General features: G+C 36.9%; 1 protein-coding gene across 1 annotated transcript in view; it reads right to left on the bottom strand.

Annotated features, from left to right (window-relative positions):
* The window catches only part of HBS1 (translation elongation factor EF-1alpha (GTPase) HBS1), a 400,441-nt gene that overhangs the window by 8,396 nt on the left and 378,211 nt on the right, over positions 1-13,834 (bottom strand). The window contains exon 16 of the mRNA XM_090410159.1: positions 12,124-12,268. Coding sequence (XP_090266285.1) covers positions 12,124-12,268 — 145 coding nt within the window. The remainder of the gene's footprint in view (positions 1-12,123; positions 12,269-13,834) is intronic.

Here is a 13,834-nt window from a genome sequence, read left to right as displayed (position 1 = left end):
CTATAAATACCAGTGGTTTAGGAATAAGTTTCATTACTTTTTTGTGTGCTTTGGCAACAATCATCAGTCAAAAGTGTGATAGATAAGTGGAGTCATACAAAGTGTAAATTAAATCTTTTATTTTGTGAATATTTTTGCAAATTTTATTACTCCATTATGTCTGAATATAAGAAGAAATGTCGACAGTACAGTATTGAGTATTTGAAATATGGTTTTATTCAGTCTCCTATGAACCAATTATTACCTATGTGCTCAGGGCCAAATTTAGTCTTGCTGAGGCCTTAAGCTATACAAAACCCAGAGGCCCCTACCGTTTTAAATTACATCAGCTGGTCTTTTTGTTTTTTTTTATTTGAGGCCCTAAGCTGTAGCTTTTTTTAGCTTATACGTAAATCCGGCATGTGCTTGATTTGCCAAAAAGTGGTTTCAAATGAAGCAATGAAGCCTTCTAGGCTACAACAGCATTTGACTAAAATGCATGCTGACAAAAAGGATAAAGATTTGTTCTATTTTCAAGTACTAGAAGAAAAATATTTTAAACGTCTAACTATATCAAAACTTTTTACATCGTCCACTAAACAAGATAATGACGGATTACAAGCTTCTTATAATATTTCATTATTAATCGCAAAGGCGGGAAAACCCCACACAATTGGTGAGGAATTAATCTTGCCGGCAGTAAAAGAAGTAATAAGCACTGTGCTTCATAAGGCAGCGTCAGATATCATCAGGAAAATACTGAGTCTATTAGAGAACAAAAGGAAAGGGTGAAAGAAATGATTGTTGTGGCAGGTACGAATGATTTGAAAGGAGATAAAATGGAAATGATAGAAGACCTGAATGAATTGTTTGAGGTAGCAAAAGAAAAGAGTGAGAGAGTTAGAATGATTAGTCTTTTGCCACGGTATGACAGTGAAATGTTTAAAAGGAGGGCCATAATTGTGAATGACTTTATGCATGGGTTATGTATGGTGTGTGAAGTGAGTTCGATGGGCGAAAGGATCTATAAAAGATGGATGGCTTGCATTTGAATGGTTACGGTGTAAGGAGACTTGAGAAAGTGTTGCTGAATGTAGTGGATGTGCAAATTCAGGGAAACTAGATTTATTAAGGGGGGGGTAGATATACAGTCCTTAGGGAGGCAGTTGAATGTATGAATGAATATAATATGCCTGAGTGAATAAGGACAACAAATCAGAGTGGGATAGTTAATATAAGGCATCAAGGTAGGGTTGGGGCTAATGAGGGTCTTAAATTCATGTACACTAATGCTAGGAGTATTAGGAACAAGAAGGAAGAGTTTTTGGCCATGGTTGGTACTTCCAGACCACAGGTTATTGGTATTAGTGAATCATGGCTGACTGTAGATGATATAACTAGTCGGATTGAATGTGATGGGTATAGTGTGTTCAGGAATGACAGGGAGAATAAAATTGGGGGAGGAGTATTGTTGATGATAGCTGATGGGCTACAGCCAAGGAGAATAGAAGTTGAATTGCAGGATAGAGAAAAGAGCACATTTGAAGCTATTTGGTGTGAGATTGTGGCTAGCAGAACTAAATATACAATTGGGTGCTGCTATAGACCAGGTGATGGAAAAGATGGTGGTGACAGTATGCACAAGCAAATCGAAGAAATGAGTGGAAGGAGGGTAATTATTATGGGAGATTTCAACTATGGTCGCATTGATTGGAGTGAGGAGAGGACACATGGGAGGAAGGAACCACATTCTGCGAAGGTTGAGATGAAGGATGGCGGTATCAGGGAGCTCCACATAAATAAGCTTCGACCATATATTCAAAGAATTAATCATGTTGGTCTAGTTTTCGAGCTAGATGAAGATTTTGGAACACTCCACTATGCACCCGCTGACAAGATGAATAAATCAGTCGAAGATATTAGGAAACACCTTGAGGATATGAAAGCTCTCTTGACGGGAGAACAAAAACTTTTTTTTTGACATCCTCCGGAAATATGCAGATGTTTTTAGTTCCAAACCTGGTCATGCCAAAGTTGACGGACACTCCATCAAAGTTACAGAGAACTGTTCCCCTAAGAGACTCAAACCCTATAGGGTGCCAATCACTCTACAAAAGGAAGTAGATCGACAAGTCAAAGAACAGTTAGATATGGGTCTCATTGAGCCAAGTGTCAGTGAATGGGCTCATCCCGTGGTTTGTGTGGCTAAGAAAAATGGAAGTGTCAGACTATGCATTGACTTTAGATTGCTAAATAGTTTTACTGTTCCAGATGCTTATCCAATGAAAATAGCTAGAGATTTATTATTTGAGGTAGGACAAGCAAGATTTATCACTGTAGTTGACCTCACCAAGGGATATTGGCAAATCCCTATGGAAAGGGAAGCTTTTTTGCGTCTTGGAGCGTTGAAAAAGTTTGACACATGGGTATTTGGTGCTGAAATACACGTAATTTCAGATCATAACCCTCTGACCTATCTAACTAAAAGTGCCTCTCATGGTGCCAAGTTGTCCCGATGGGCTTTAGCCCTACAACGTTATAATATGACCGTTACATATAGAAAGGGTAGTCGTCGTGGTAACACCGATGCCCTTTCCAGATTAAAAACTGATATAATTAATTAATGTTATTGGCTTGTTTCTTAATAATGATTATATATTTTCTTGATGTTTAGTTAATGATGATTATATAGTTTTTTTTTGTTTTGTTTGTTTGTGGGAGCTGCATCGCACCATAAAGCTCTCACCTCATTTCTTGTATTTTAGAGTCAATTACTCGCCTGAGTTTTCTTTTAGATGCAACATCGACGCTCCTGTGACGGATGTGCTTCCCCCAAAGGGAGTTGCAAGGATTTTTGTCACGGAGACTTGCGAATTCTCTTTAAACTGTGTACTGGTGGCGAGGAAGCGCAGCAGTCATAACAACGGAAGCAGACGACGCTTAGGACTTTTTTTTATCAAAGTTTCCACCGAGTGGTATCCATTTTTTTTTAAAATGTGCCCGAAGTGAGAGAACAAGTACAACATTAGTGTTTGAAAGCAAATATAATTTTCTAGTTAGATCATATACTACAGTATAATAGGTCATCAGCATTGCAAAAAAAGAGCTATGAGTTAATTTCAGCGAGCATTCATTCTGCGTAATGATCAAGACTTTCACCAGCTTTACCATTCATCACAAGTCCGAGTTTTACTACTGTGAAGAGCTGAAGAAATAAACTAGAGAAGTTTTGGGCACTGTCAGCTCAACTTGGCCAAAAATTATGTATTAGTGAGACTTCATTGTCATAGAATGATGTAATTACAAGGATATTGTATTTTCAGAAAAGATGAGGAAATATGGCATCAGGAGGGATATTATTAATGAAAGCTGAAGAACTTCAACCAACAAAAATAGAAGTTAAAGAAGATTGTAGATCTGAGGAAAATAGTTCATTTGAAACTGTCTGGTGTGAAATAGAGGCAATAAGTGTGTTATACACCTGGAGGTCCAGCACAATGAGTGCAGGCCAAGCAATTATCATGGGAGCTTCAACTATGGTTATATAGATTGGCAGGAGGAAAGGGCATGTGGCAAAATGGAAATTATACAGTTATTAAGGGATAATTACTTAGACCATGCGTTTGAAAGTGTTGGATCTGGTAACAGCATCAGAAGATTATCTATTACTACAATAGCAACTCTGACTGGGGAAAGTGACCATGCAGGTTGCTCAACATGTGAAATTATCAGTTAAAGGGTTTATGTGCCATATCCTGTACACCCCTTGAGGGTACATGGCAGGAATTTGATGATGATGATGAGGGTTTATGTGGAACTACATGAAATGAATGTCAGTAGTGTGTGAGCAGCAATCGGGGATTATTCGAGCAAGGCAGTGTCAGGGGAATAAACTGAGTAGGGATTAAGTGGATGAGTAGCAATATAAAGCAGGAGCTGCAAAAAACAAAAGCATTGTGGATAAATGAAAAGGATGCTCATGAACAATATAAAGCACAAACAAGAAGTAACAAGGTAATGGTAAGGAAGACTAAATCAGATTTTGAGTGATAATTAGCTAAGCAGCCTTTTTTTTTTTTTAACACAGCAAGTAAGAGAAAGAATTATTATGGAGAGATAGCTTTACTCAGTGCTGATGATAAGAAAATGACAGAGGCAGAAGAAATAGTTCAGTTTCAAAGCTGAGCATACTCATTACACTGTTATCATTTTCAACTAAGGAGCCAGTTTTTTTCTGGCTGGTTGCCAGATAGCGCACGGGACCAGTGGTTATGCATTTGCTGGAGGCTTTTCGATCAGTTGACAAATAATCTTACTACCACTTATCCTGTGAGGTTGTACTTGGAAGGAGACCAGGTCAACGGTTTGCAGGGGAGCACTGTCCAAGGCCACACTTGGACTGGAGTTTGAGCACTTTATGTGTGTTACAGAAGTCCCTCTTTTTCTTCAGGCATTAATAGAAGCATTAGCAACATACATCACTTACATAAAAACCTGATATCTTTCTTCTAACAGAACCTCAGTTGGCATTCTCCACAACCACTTAACTATCCCATTTCCATCCTACATGATGTTTCATAAAAAGGGAGGAACATGTGCTTTTGTGAAATCTGATATCTCCTGTCAACTTGGAATCCCACTTTTTGAACTGCTCACTTTATAGCCTTTATTTGCTGCTCTCTAACTGTGACAGTCCTGTTGCCTTTTTTGACTATCTATAATTTAAAATTGATTTTTTACAAACTAATAACCCAAAGTGTGAGATTTCCCTACTTGGGGACTGAATGTCCATAACACAAACTGGCTCTCCTACTCCAACTTCTCAGATCAAGCTCGAAGGGGAGCCAAATCATTTGCCATCAGTCATGGCCTAACACAAATAGTCAATCTACAAACCAGAATACCAGATAATCCTCATTGTTCTACCAACATTCTTGACCTTTTCTTAACCAACTCTCACTTCCAATTGTGTTGTAGATGTCTGCTCTCCCCTTGGCAACTCTGACCACAATCTTATTCAAGTCTCCTTCTCTATAGTTCATCCACCTCCCAGCCTAGTACGCTATGGCACAATAATTGTGCCAACTGGGATGACCTCCAGAGTTTTCATGCTGTTCCACGGTCAGATTATTGTTTTCACTCATGATCCAAACCGCCACTGAACTAGTAACCAAAATAATCCTCACTAGAAATTCATTCCCCACTCCATGGCAAAATGACCTGTATCAAAGTCCTGGTTCTTAATAAAACATGCCTGTGCCATTCATGATAAAAATGCATCTTATGTTCAATGGCTTAAATTAAAAACTCCAGCTTCTCGTTCAGCTTATACAATAGCCAGAAACATGTAAAAAAAGTTATCATCCAACAAAGCATACTTCATATGAATGAAATGCAATAAACATGCCTCCTGCTCAACTGGCAATCAAGTCTTCTGATCCCTTGCTAACACTTGTTGGACAAAATTTTTTTTTCCACGTTACTGCTTCGATTGCATCCTGATGACACTATGGTAACCTCACCCAAAGAAAAGGCAGACCTCTTGGCATCAGCTTTTCCTTCAACTCTGCCCTGGATAACCAAAGCAATCAATTCCCATACTTCCATAAAGTACCTGCTAAATGTCTGCTCTGAACGTTCAACAAACGGATATCAGAAAAACCCTAATTAATCTTGATATTAATAAAGCTCCTAGTCCAGATGGTATTCCTCTGGTTCTGCACCAGAAATGACACCTATCCTGTATTGTCTATATAAACTAGCATCTACCCAATAGCATGGAAGCAAGCCTGCATACCCAAAAGAGGAGACAAAAGATAGTCATCTAACTCTTCTCCCATTGCTCTCACCTCAATACTTTCAAAAGTGATGGAGAAGGTTATCAACAACCAGCATCTTCATTACCTGGAGACTCATCAGTTAATTATCAACCATCAGTATGAATTTTGCCATTCTCATTCTACAGCCATCCTCACCAACCTTTGAACTCATTTGGAGAAACATTATCGCTCTCAATTCTAAGACATTTCATCATGTCTGGCACCAAGGCCCTCCTGAACAAGCACCTTCTTATGGCCTCTCTTTTACACTCTGCACTTGGATTGCCAGCTTCCTCAATAGTCATTCACTATGTGTTATGGTAGATAGCTTCCTTTCATCAGATTTCCTATCAATGTTGGAGTGCCTTGGGGTTCTGTGCTCTCACCAACGCTCTTCCTTCTTTACAATGACCGGCTTTCTCTGACTTCAATTAGCTAATGAGAATACTCTTCAATCCTCTTTCTCATTCAATAAATCCTGCAGTACCCCAATGTTAGATGCCTCAAGATCTTCCATAACTAGTGACTTCAACACTGACCTTCACAACATCCTGAAATGGGGGTGAAGACAATTTAGTAAATTTCAATGCTAAAAAAACTCAAGCCTGCCTTATTACCTGCAAGATAAATCCTACCTCACTGCCTCTCATTTTTGATAATGTTCCAATTTCCTTGCAAGATCAACTTTCTCTTCTTGGGTTGACTGTCACATCCAGTTTATCCTGGCACAAACATATTACTTGCATAGCCTCTAAAAAGCTTCATGTTCTTTTTTGTCCTAAACAATACTTCTCTTCCTCTCAACTCCTAACACTTTATAAGTCTCAGATCCATTCAACTTTTGAGTACTGTTTCCACATTTGGGATGGAGCACCCAAGACTTCTCTAAGAATTCTTGATGATATTCAGAAGAGAGCAATCCACTTAATAGATGACCCTTTCCTCATGACTCTCTTCAATCACTTTATCACAGGTGCTCTGTTTCATTGCTGTTGTAAAATTATGGTTGTTTATATTAAGTCCTTATATCTTATTATTACCTATTAAATCCTGTCGGCTGCCTACTGCGCCTTTGCGAAACTATTTATTTAATTAAAACTTGTCGTCTGCACCATTGTAAAATCTACATTAATTTTAAATTATATTCAAACTTTTTCTCAATATTTAACTTTACTTTATTCTTACTTTAGACCTTACTCTACTTTAACTTTATACAGTCGTATTTCTGAGTATATAATCCGTAGCTTGATTTAATCTCTTAACATTTAATCCTCTTACTCAACTTATTTCACTTTTGTCTCAAGGCCACAAATATTATTGTTCTCATGTGCAAAACTTTCAAAACTAAGAAATTGCCTCCTGCTGGAGCTAATCTCTTTGTCTGAACAACTGGTGCTTTTCTAATTTGAATTCTAGAAAATTTATTTGATTTCTAGCTGCACCACCGAAATTCGTGGATAGGAGATGAATATCCCTCCGAAGAAAAACACTCGGTTAATCATGGAACTTTGCTCTCTCACTTATGACCAAATCTAGCAACGTAAAACTTCTATTCTACAGTCATGGCAAATTCAACTTTAGGACACACAGATTCGAATTTTATGAGCAGTGCAGTTGGTAACAGGAATCGGGCAAATTATTTAAACAAGAAAACAATTTATTCATTATCAAGGAAATGTACAAAAGGCTAAACTTAAAGATTCAAGTAAATCAGGTTCTATGCTTAAATGACAATTCTCAATACACATTACAATTACTACTCTTATGAAGACAATTTTTTGTAAGATGTGTCTATAATATTTCCTTTGTTAACACCTTGTCACACTTAAACAAACTCAGACATAGCTAATAGCAAGAATTTTAAATGCGATATTTCACATAAAAACTAAGTTTTCTCTCACATATAATTTAACAAGACCATTCAAAGGTTAGCATAAAGCCTAAAGTCCTCAAGTTTCATAACAAACAACCTTTCTACAAGTCACCGTCACAATTCTGTCTATAGCTAAAACAATAGAAAGATCTTACTTTAAAACAGTTGTCTGGTCTTCTCTGATTGATCCTTGGAATCACTTTCTTCTATTACTTCCGACCTTAAGCAACAAACATGGGTACCTTCTCCGGGATTTTTGAGATCTCCTCTTACTATTTGTGAGCGTCAGAAACTCCAGTATCTACTTTCTTCTAGGATCAACTTAAATTAGTTGTTTCGCACTTCTGGCTGGAACGCAGGTCTCGTTGGCAATTGCAAATCATCTTCCACGATGATTAGCAAAACTCCATCACCGTAATGTATATCTATCCCAGTAACTGCTCGACCCTCACTGACCTCCTCGCCTTCTGGATCCCGTAACTCTCTCGTCAGAACTCTGCGTGACCTCGTAACTTCTCGCTGACCAAAGAACTCCTGAAAAGCCTGGCTTGTCGTAGCAACTCCTGTATATCTGGCTCTTTTGACCTTGGGTTTTGCTACATATTAATTCCCTGGGTATTACGTGGTTCTGCACCAGCCACCTTTTCGGTAGTTGCATTAAGGTGGGAAACCCCGTGCACAGTTGACTTCGTGATTGCAGTTGCCCTAGGTCATACATTAATACAATAATCTGTCTGGAATTATCTTTGTCTAGAAGTTTCTTTAGACACAAATTAATTCACCTTTGACCTTTGTTCTTTTACAAAAGACTTGGGCAGTTATATTACTTCATAATTCACATTTTATTTCCATATTATTATAAACAACAAATTTTGTTAATTAATTACAAGCATTTTGAATGGAATTTTGTTTACCAGTAAAATAAATAAATTTCATCTGATGATACTGTGTTCCCCCTTTTTATGGGAGTTCACGGTACCATCTAGTCCCCCCAAATTTTATCCGGGCTCCGGAACCGGCATAGGCTGACAAATCAGACCTATGGTTGGGTCAGTATTCCTGACTGTAATCCGTGTGTCCTCAGACCGGTTTGCCTGCTTGCGGGATGAAAAACACTAGATAAACTGGTGGAAAAAACCCTGCTGTCCATGCCCAAGACTGGCTAACTTGGCTATGGCTGAGGAAGATCCTTAAGCTCCTCACGTCGTTGACGGGAATCGAACCTAGGACACTCCTTCCCCAGGCATATGGTTGCAAAGCCACTAGGCTAACCACGTGGGCTGTTTACCAGTAATATCGGTATATAAGGTATTTTTGTATAAAAATCCTTCCATACACGATTTTGCACTGTGCCTGTTCTATAGGTACTTTTGTGGGCATTGCTCCTCTGAATTGGCTGCCACCATTCCTCCACTTTCTTCTAACCATAAAAGAACTAGAGCAGCCATTGGCCAACACCATCTGGCTTCAAACACACCAAACTAACTTCTCATCAACTTTCTTCATTCCATCCACCTCTGTTCTTTGGAACAATCTGTTTCATACTGTTTTTCCCACTGAGTACAACTTCCAACTCTTTAAGAAACATCAACATACAGGCTACATGTTTCTCCTTCATCACTTGCTCACACATGGCACTGTAGTGTTATCAGTCTTGTGATCTTTCTTGTGTGGAGTCAACAAAAAAGAGTTACCGAGTGATCACTTTGTAAGGGTATATTATGCAGTTAGTGATTTTACAGTTACTGATGTGAGAATTAAGCTAGATTAACTGGAGGTACTCAGTATATTGAAAAATATCAATGTGAACTGGCTATAGACGTATACGTATATATGAATAGGCTATAATAATAAGCACTCATCCCATGCAATGCACTGAAAGTTTGGCTGACAAGTGGAGGAGAGCAGACATGATAGAAACTTATAATTTACTAAAGGGATTCTATAAGACTGACACAAGAAATTTTTCAATATATGGGGAGCAGGGGGAAAACAAGGGGTCACACTTGGATAACTTCCAAGTGTGACCCCTTGTTTTAGGAGTGTGGTTAGTAAGGGTACGTGGACTAGGTTTTTTACTTGGAGAGTGGTGAATGAATGGAATGGATTGCAAGAGGTGGTTGTGAACACCCCAACAGTGTATAAGTTTAAGAAGATGTACGATAAGTAGTGTTAATGGATAGTGTGGGTCTCCCACAATAAATATTTTACTCCATGGAGTACCCATATAAATAATAAACCAATATCCAACTATCTCTGATCAAGTGAAAGTTTTTCACTTGGTTACAAACTAAACTATACTTACTAAGAAATTATATTTTTGTTCAATCCTTTACTCAAGTGTAAGCAAAGAAAGTTTGTGCATGAGGTACTGTCCGACTACAGATTCGAGGCCCTCGGCTGGCAATTTGCCAAGAAGAGTCAATTCATGTTGAAGAGGAGAAAGAAATAAAGCAATGTATGAATTCGTTACAACACACAAAATCACATGCTTTAAATGTAAAATTTTTTGACTGTTGTACAAGCAAAACAGTTACCACTTTAAAAGCTAGAATTTTCATAAAAGAAAAGCTAATTTTCCAACGTATAATAATAAACACTCATCCCATGAAATGCACTGATTATCCTATTATCGTAATGGATTCACCTTCTGCCATATGCAGAGGTGTCGAGGTATCTTGCATCTGTGATTGCACAGTATCTTCACAACTTATGATCTATCTTCTTTTTACAACTGGATTACTACTTTCTTCTATGGCTGTTTCCAAGTTTTAATTAATGAATTTCAAAAGATTCAAATTTTGCAACTAAAACAGTATCATTAATTGCTGGCCATGTTCATATTTTTGTGTTCACTGCTTGGCCACTACATGTAGATATCAAATATTATATGCAAATGATAAATTAATTCACTGTTTTTCTGATAGTTTGCGACTACACTCTCATTTCACAAAGATTACGATATAAAAAATATGCACCAAGAATAACCATCTACTTCCTTTTGAAACAATAATAGTAAACTTTAATATTACTAAATTTGATTAGTTAATAGTCCCTTCCTTACTGATTCGGTTTTTCTCAAATGTTCCTGTAGTTACAATTAATAAGGTGTAGCATATCTATAATTCTCCACTTTCATTTACAGCAAACCACAAATGGTGAATTCATTAAAAGCTATTCCTCTTCATTCATTGTCTTTACTGTTATTCTTTGGAACTAATCTCCCTTCTAAAATTCTACAATATATATATATATATATAAATTATTACCATTCTTCTCTCTTCTCAACCTCACACATCCTGGTTAAGTATAAAAAGTTATATATCAAAATTACATGATAGGAACTGCTTGAGTTATTGCAATCTAAATCACCAAGGTTTCTTCACACATTATCTGCTGTCCTTTATTCAACTCATTGTATCAAATACAAGCATGAAATAGCAAAATGCTGTATCAAATAACAAATTGCAGAGTCTAGTGGATAGAAGAAGGATTAGAAGGGGAACATGATGAGACAAATAAGTTGATAAGGGATTATTACCAGATTAATGTAGATGAAATTTTTCATAGAATGCAGGGAGAGAACAAAAGGTAATCCCTGGAAGCTGTATAAGAAAAGTGTGATGAGTGTGGAGACAGTGATTGTATGATCTTGTATAAAATGCAAGTTCAACTGCAATATGACTTGTAATTTCTACTGCAGATTATGACCCATTTTTAAGAACGTATTGGTTTAATATTGTTATTATAACACAGAAACAAAAAACATCTTCAACTGTTGTTGACAAAAGAAATCAATTTTTATGATATTATCATATGTAAAGCCACATCAGAAAATAAGTTATCTGTATTAACCACGCTACCGGCCAAGACGTCTATAGACGTCAAGTTTATCATGGATGCGAAGTGCATATTAAAATTGTAATACCATTGGTATTACATTGAAATATATGATGGATACAAAGCATACGAGGACGCGTATTTGATCCATAATGGCCGGTGAGGTGGTTAATAATGACATTTAGCTCTATGACATTCTTAATATGAAATTAATTTAAAATGGAACAGCATTAAAGTAATGTTGTAAATTGTATATAAACAAAGTCGCTGAAGCAATAGTTATATTTCAATATTGCAGTTGAACTTGATAATTTTATAAATGGCTCAGATCTAAACATTGTCTACTAACAGCACTAGTGGCAATAACAATGCCTGCCAGTTGAAATGTAAACCAAGTGACCCATTTTCATGTTTTCATTCTGCCCTAAGAAAAAATTTTCAGATACATTATCCAGTGAGTTCTAGCTAAGTGGAGTTAGCTAGATTTCACCAATTTAATCTGTAATTGGCATCATGAAAGATGTCTTGAGAGAATAAATCAGTTATCAGAGCATACCTGAGAAAAGTAAGAAAGCTGAATGCCAAAAAGAAGGAAAAGCCCATATATCTTACCTCTGTAACCAGACCAGCAGCTATAGTGGTTCCTCCTGATCTCAACATAAAGCGGCCAAGATCCCTATAGTCTTTATATAATTCCACACAAAGAGACCGATTTACTTCTAACTGTATCATTCCACTGCTGTTCTTTCCTAAACACCTTCAAAGAAATAAAAAAATTAATTGAAACAGTTTCTTGGTCTGCTTTGAGATTAAACTATAATTGAAGGCAATACTTACAATTAAAAATAACATGCACTAATGCATAATATTAATCCAGCTAAAATAAATGAAAACAAACTTCAAAAAATTCCAGGAAACCTAGGGAAGTTGTACAATCAATAACTTTCAAGAATGAATGGGCAGGTAACTTACAAGGTCTAGTAGAAAACTAATGAGTTTTTTTTTTCCCGTGACAATTGGCAGCACTGTCAAACTAACAATGATGTAATGCGTTAGTGATTCCCTCTCTTTCCGTCAGTACAACTTTCTCATCAATAGGATAAAAACTTATCGAGTTATTGCATTTTCAGTAAGTGCATTTCTAGTGTGTTCATTCCAAAAAATGGAAAAGGGAAATCTTGAACAACGTTGCACGATTAAATTTTGTGTTAAACCAAATGACAGTGCTACAAAAACATTTGATAAAATTAAGTGGAAGTACGGTAATGACTCCTTATCATGTGCCTAAGTGTTTCAATGGCACAGGATGTTTTTTGGAGGGGAGAAAAAGTGTAGAAGAATTGCATATTAACCATTTCACTATTCAAAATATTGACTGAAGATTTGGAAATGCAAAACATCTGTGTGAGGATGGTTCCAAAAAATCTCAGTGACAATGAAAAAGATTGCTGCTACAATGTTTCGTCAGAAATGCTAGACTGACTTCAAACTGAACCAAATTTTTAGATTGTGTTAATACTGGCAATGAGAGCTGTTTTTTTTTTAGTACAATGCTGAAATGAAACACCAAAGGTTGGAGTGGTACATGAAAAATTCTCCAAGAAATGCTCAAGTATAGAGGTATAAAAGTCTTACAGTGGCTGCATTGCATAGGTCAGAAGGCCTGGAGAGAGAGAGAGAGGGACAAATTCCAGATGACTAAAGTAGATCTCTCATAGTACCCATATATCTTCTTCTTCTTCTTATGGTGCTATCTTCTATCGAAGGTCAGCGACCATCTTGGCAAACAAACTGCGTTTTTGCGTTAATCGGAGCAGTTGTGTGCTACTCTTTCCTGTCCACATCTTGATATTGTCAAACCATGATATTCTTTTTCTTCCTCTAGTTCCTTTGCCATCAATTCTTCCTACCAAAATAGTTTGTAGATGTTGGTATTTGATGTTTCTCATGAAGTGGCCAAGATATGATATTTTTCATTTCTTATACAAGATCTTTAGCTTTGCCAATAGATTTTAAGACATCTTTATTGGTAATTTTTTCTGTCCATGATATCTTTAGCATTCTTCTATATAGCCACATCTCAAAGGCTTCAATTTTCTTGATAGTTGTTGCCTTCAATGTCCATGTTTCAACTCCACAGAGCAGAATAGACCACACGTAGCATTTCAGCATTCGGCATCTGGCTTCCATGTTTAGGTCTTTATTGCAGAATAATGTTCTCATTTTCACGAAAGACTGCTGTGCAATTCAATCCTTGTCTTTATATCTATTTCAGGATCCCACCTTTCATTAAGACAGCAACCAAGATATTTATATCTTGAAA

This window comes from Typopeltis vanoorti, chromosome 20, assembly GCF_054136105.1.
Source record: "Typopeltis vanoorti isolate ZY-2024b chromosome 20, IOZ_Tvanoo_1.0, whole genome shotgun sequence".
In the NCBI taxonomy this organism is placed as follows: Eukaryota; Metazoa; Arthropoda; class Arachnida; order Uropygi; family Thelyphonidae; genus Typopeltis; species Typopeltis vanoorti.
Note: the sequence above shows the minus strand (reverse complement) of the source record. Positions and strands in the feature narration are given on the sequence as shown.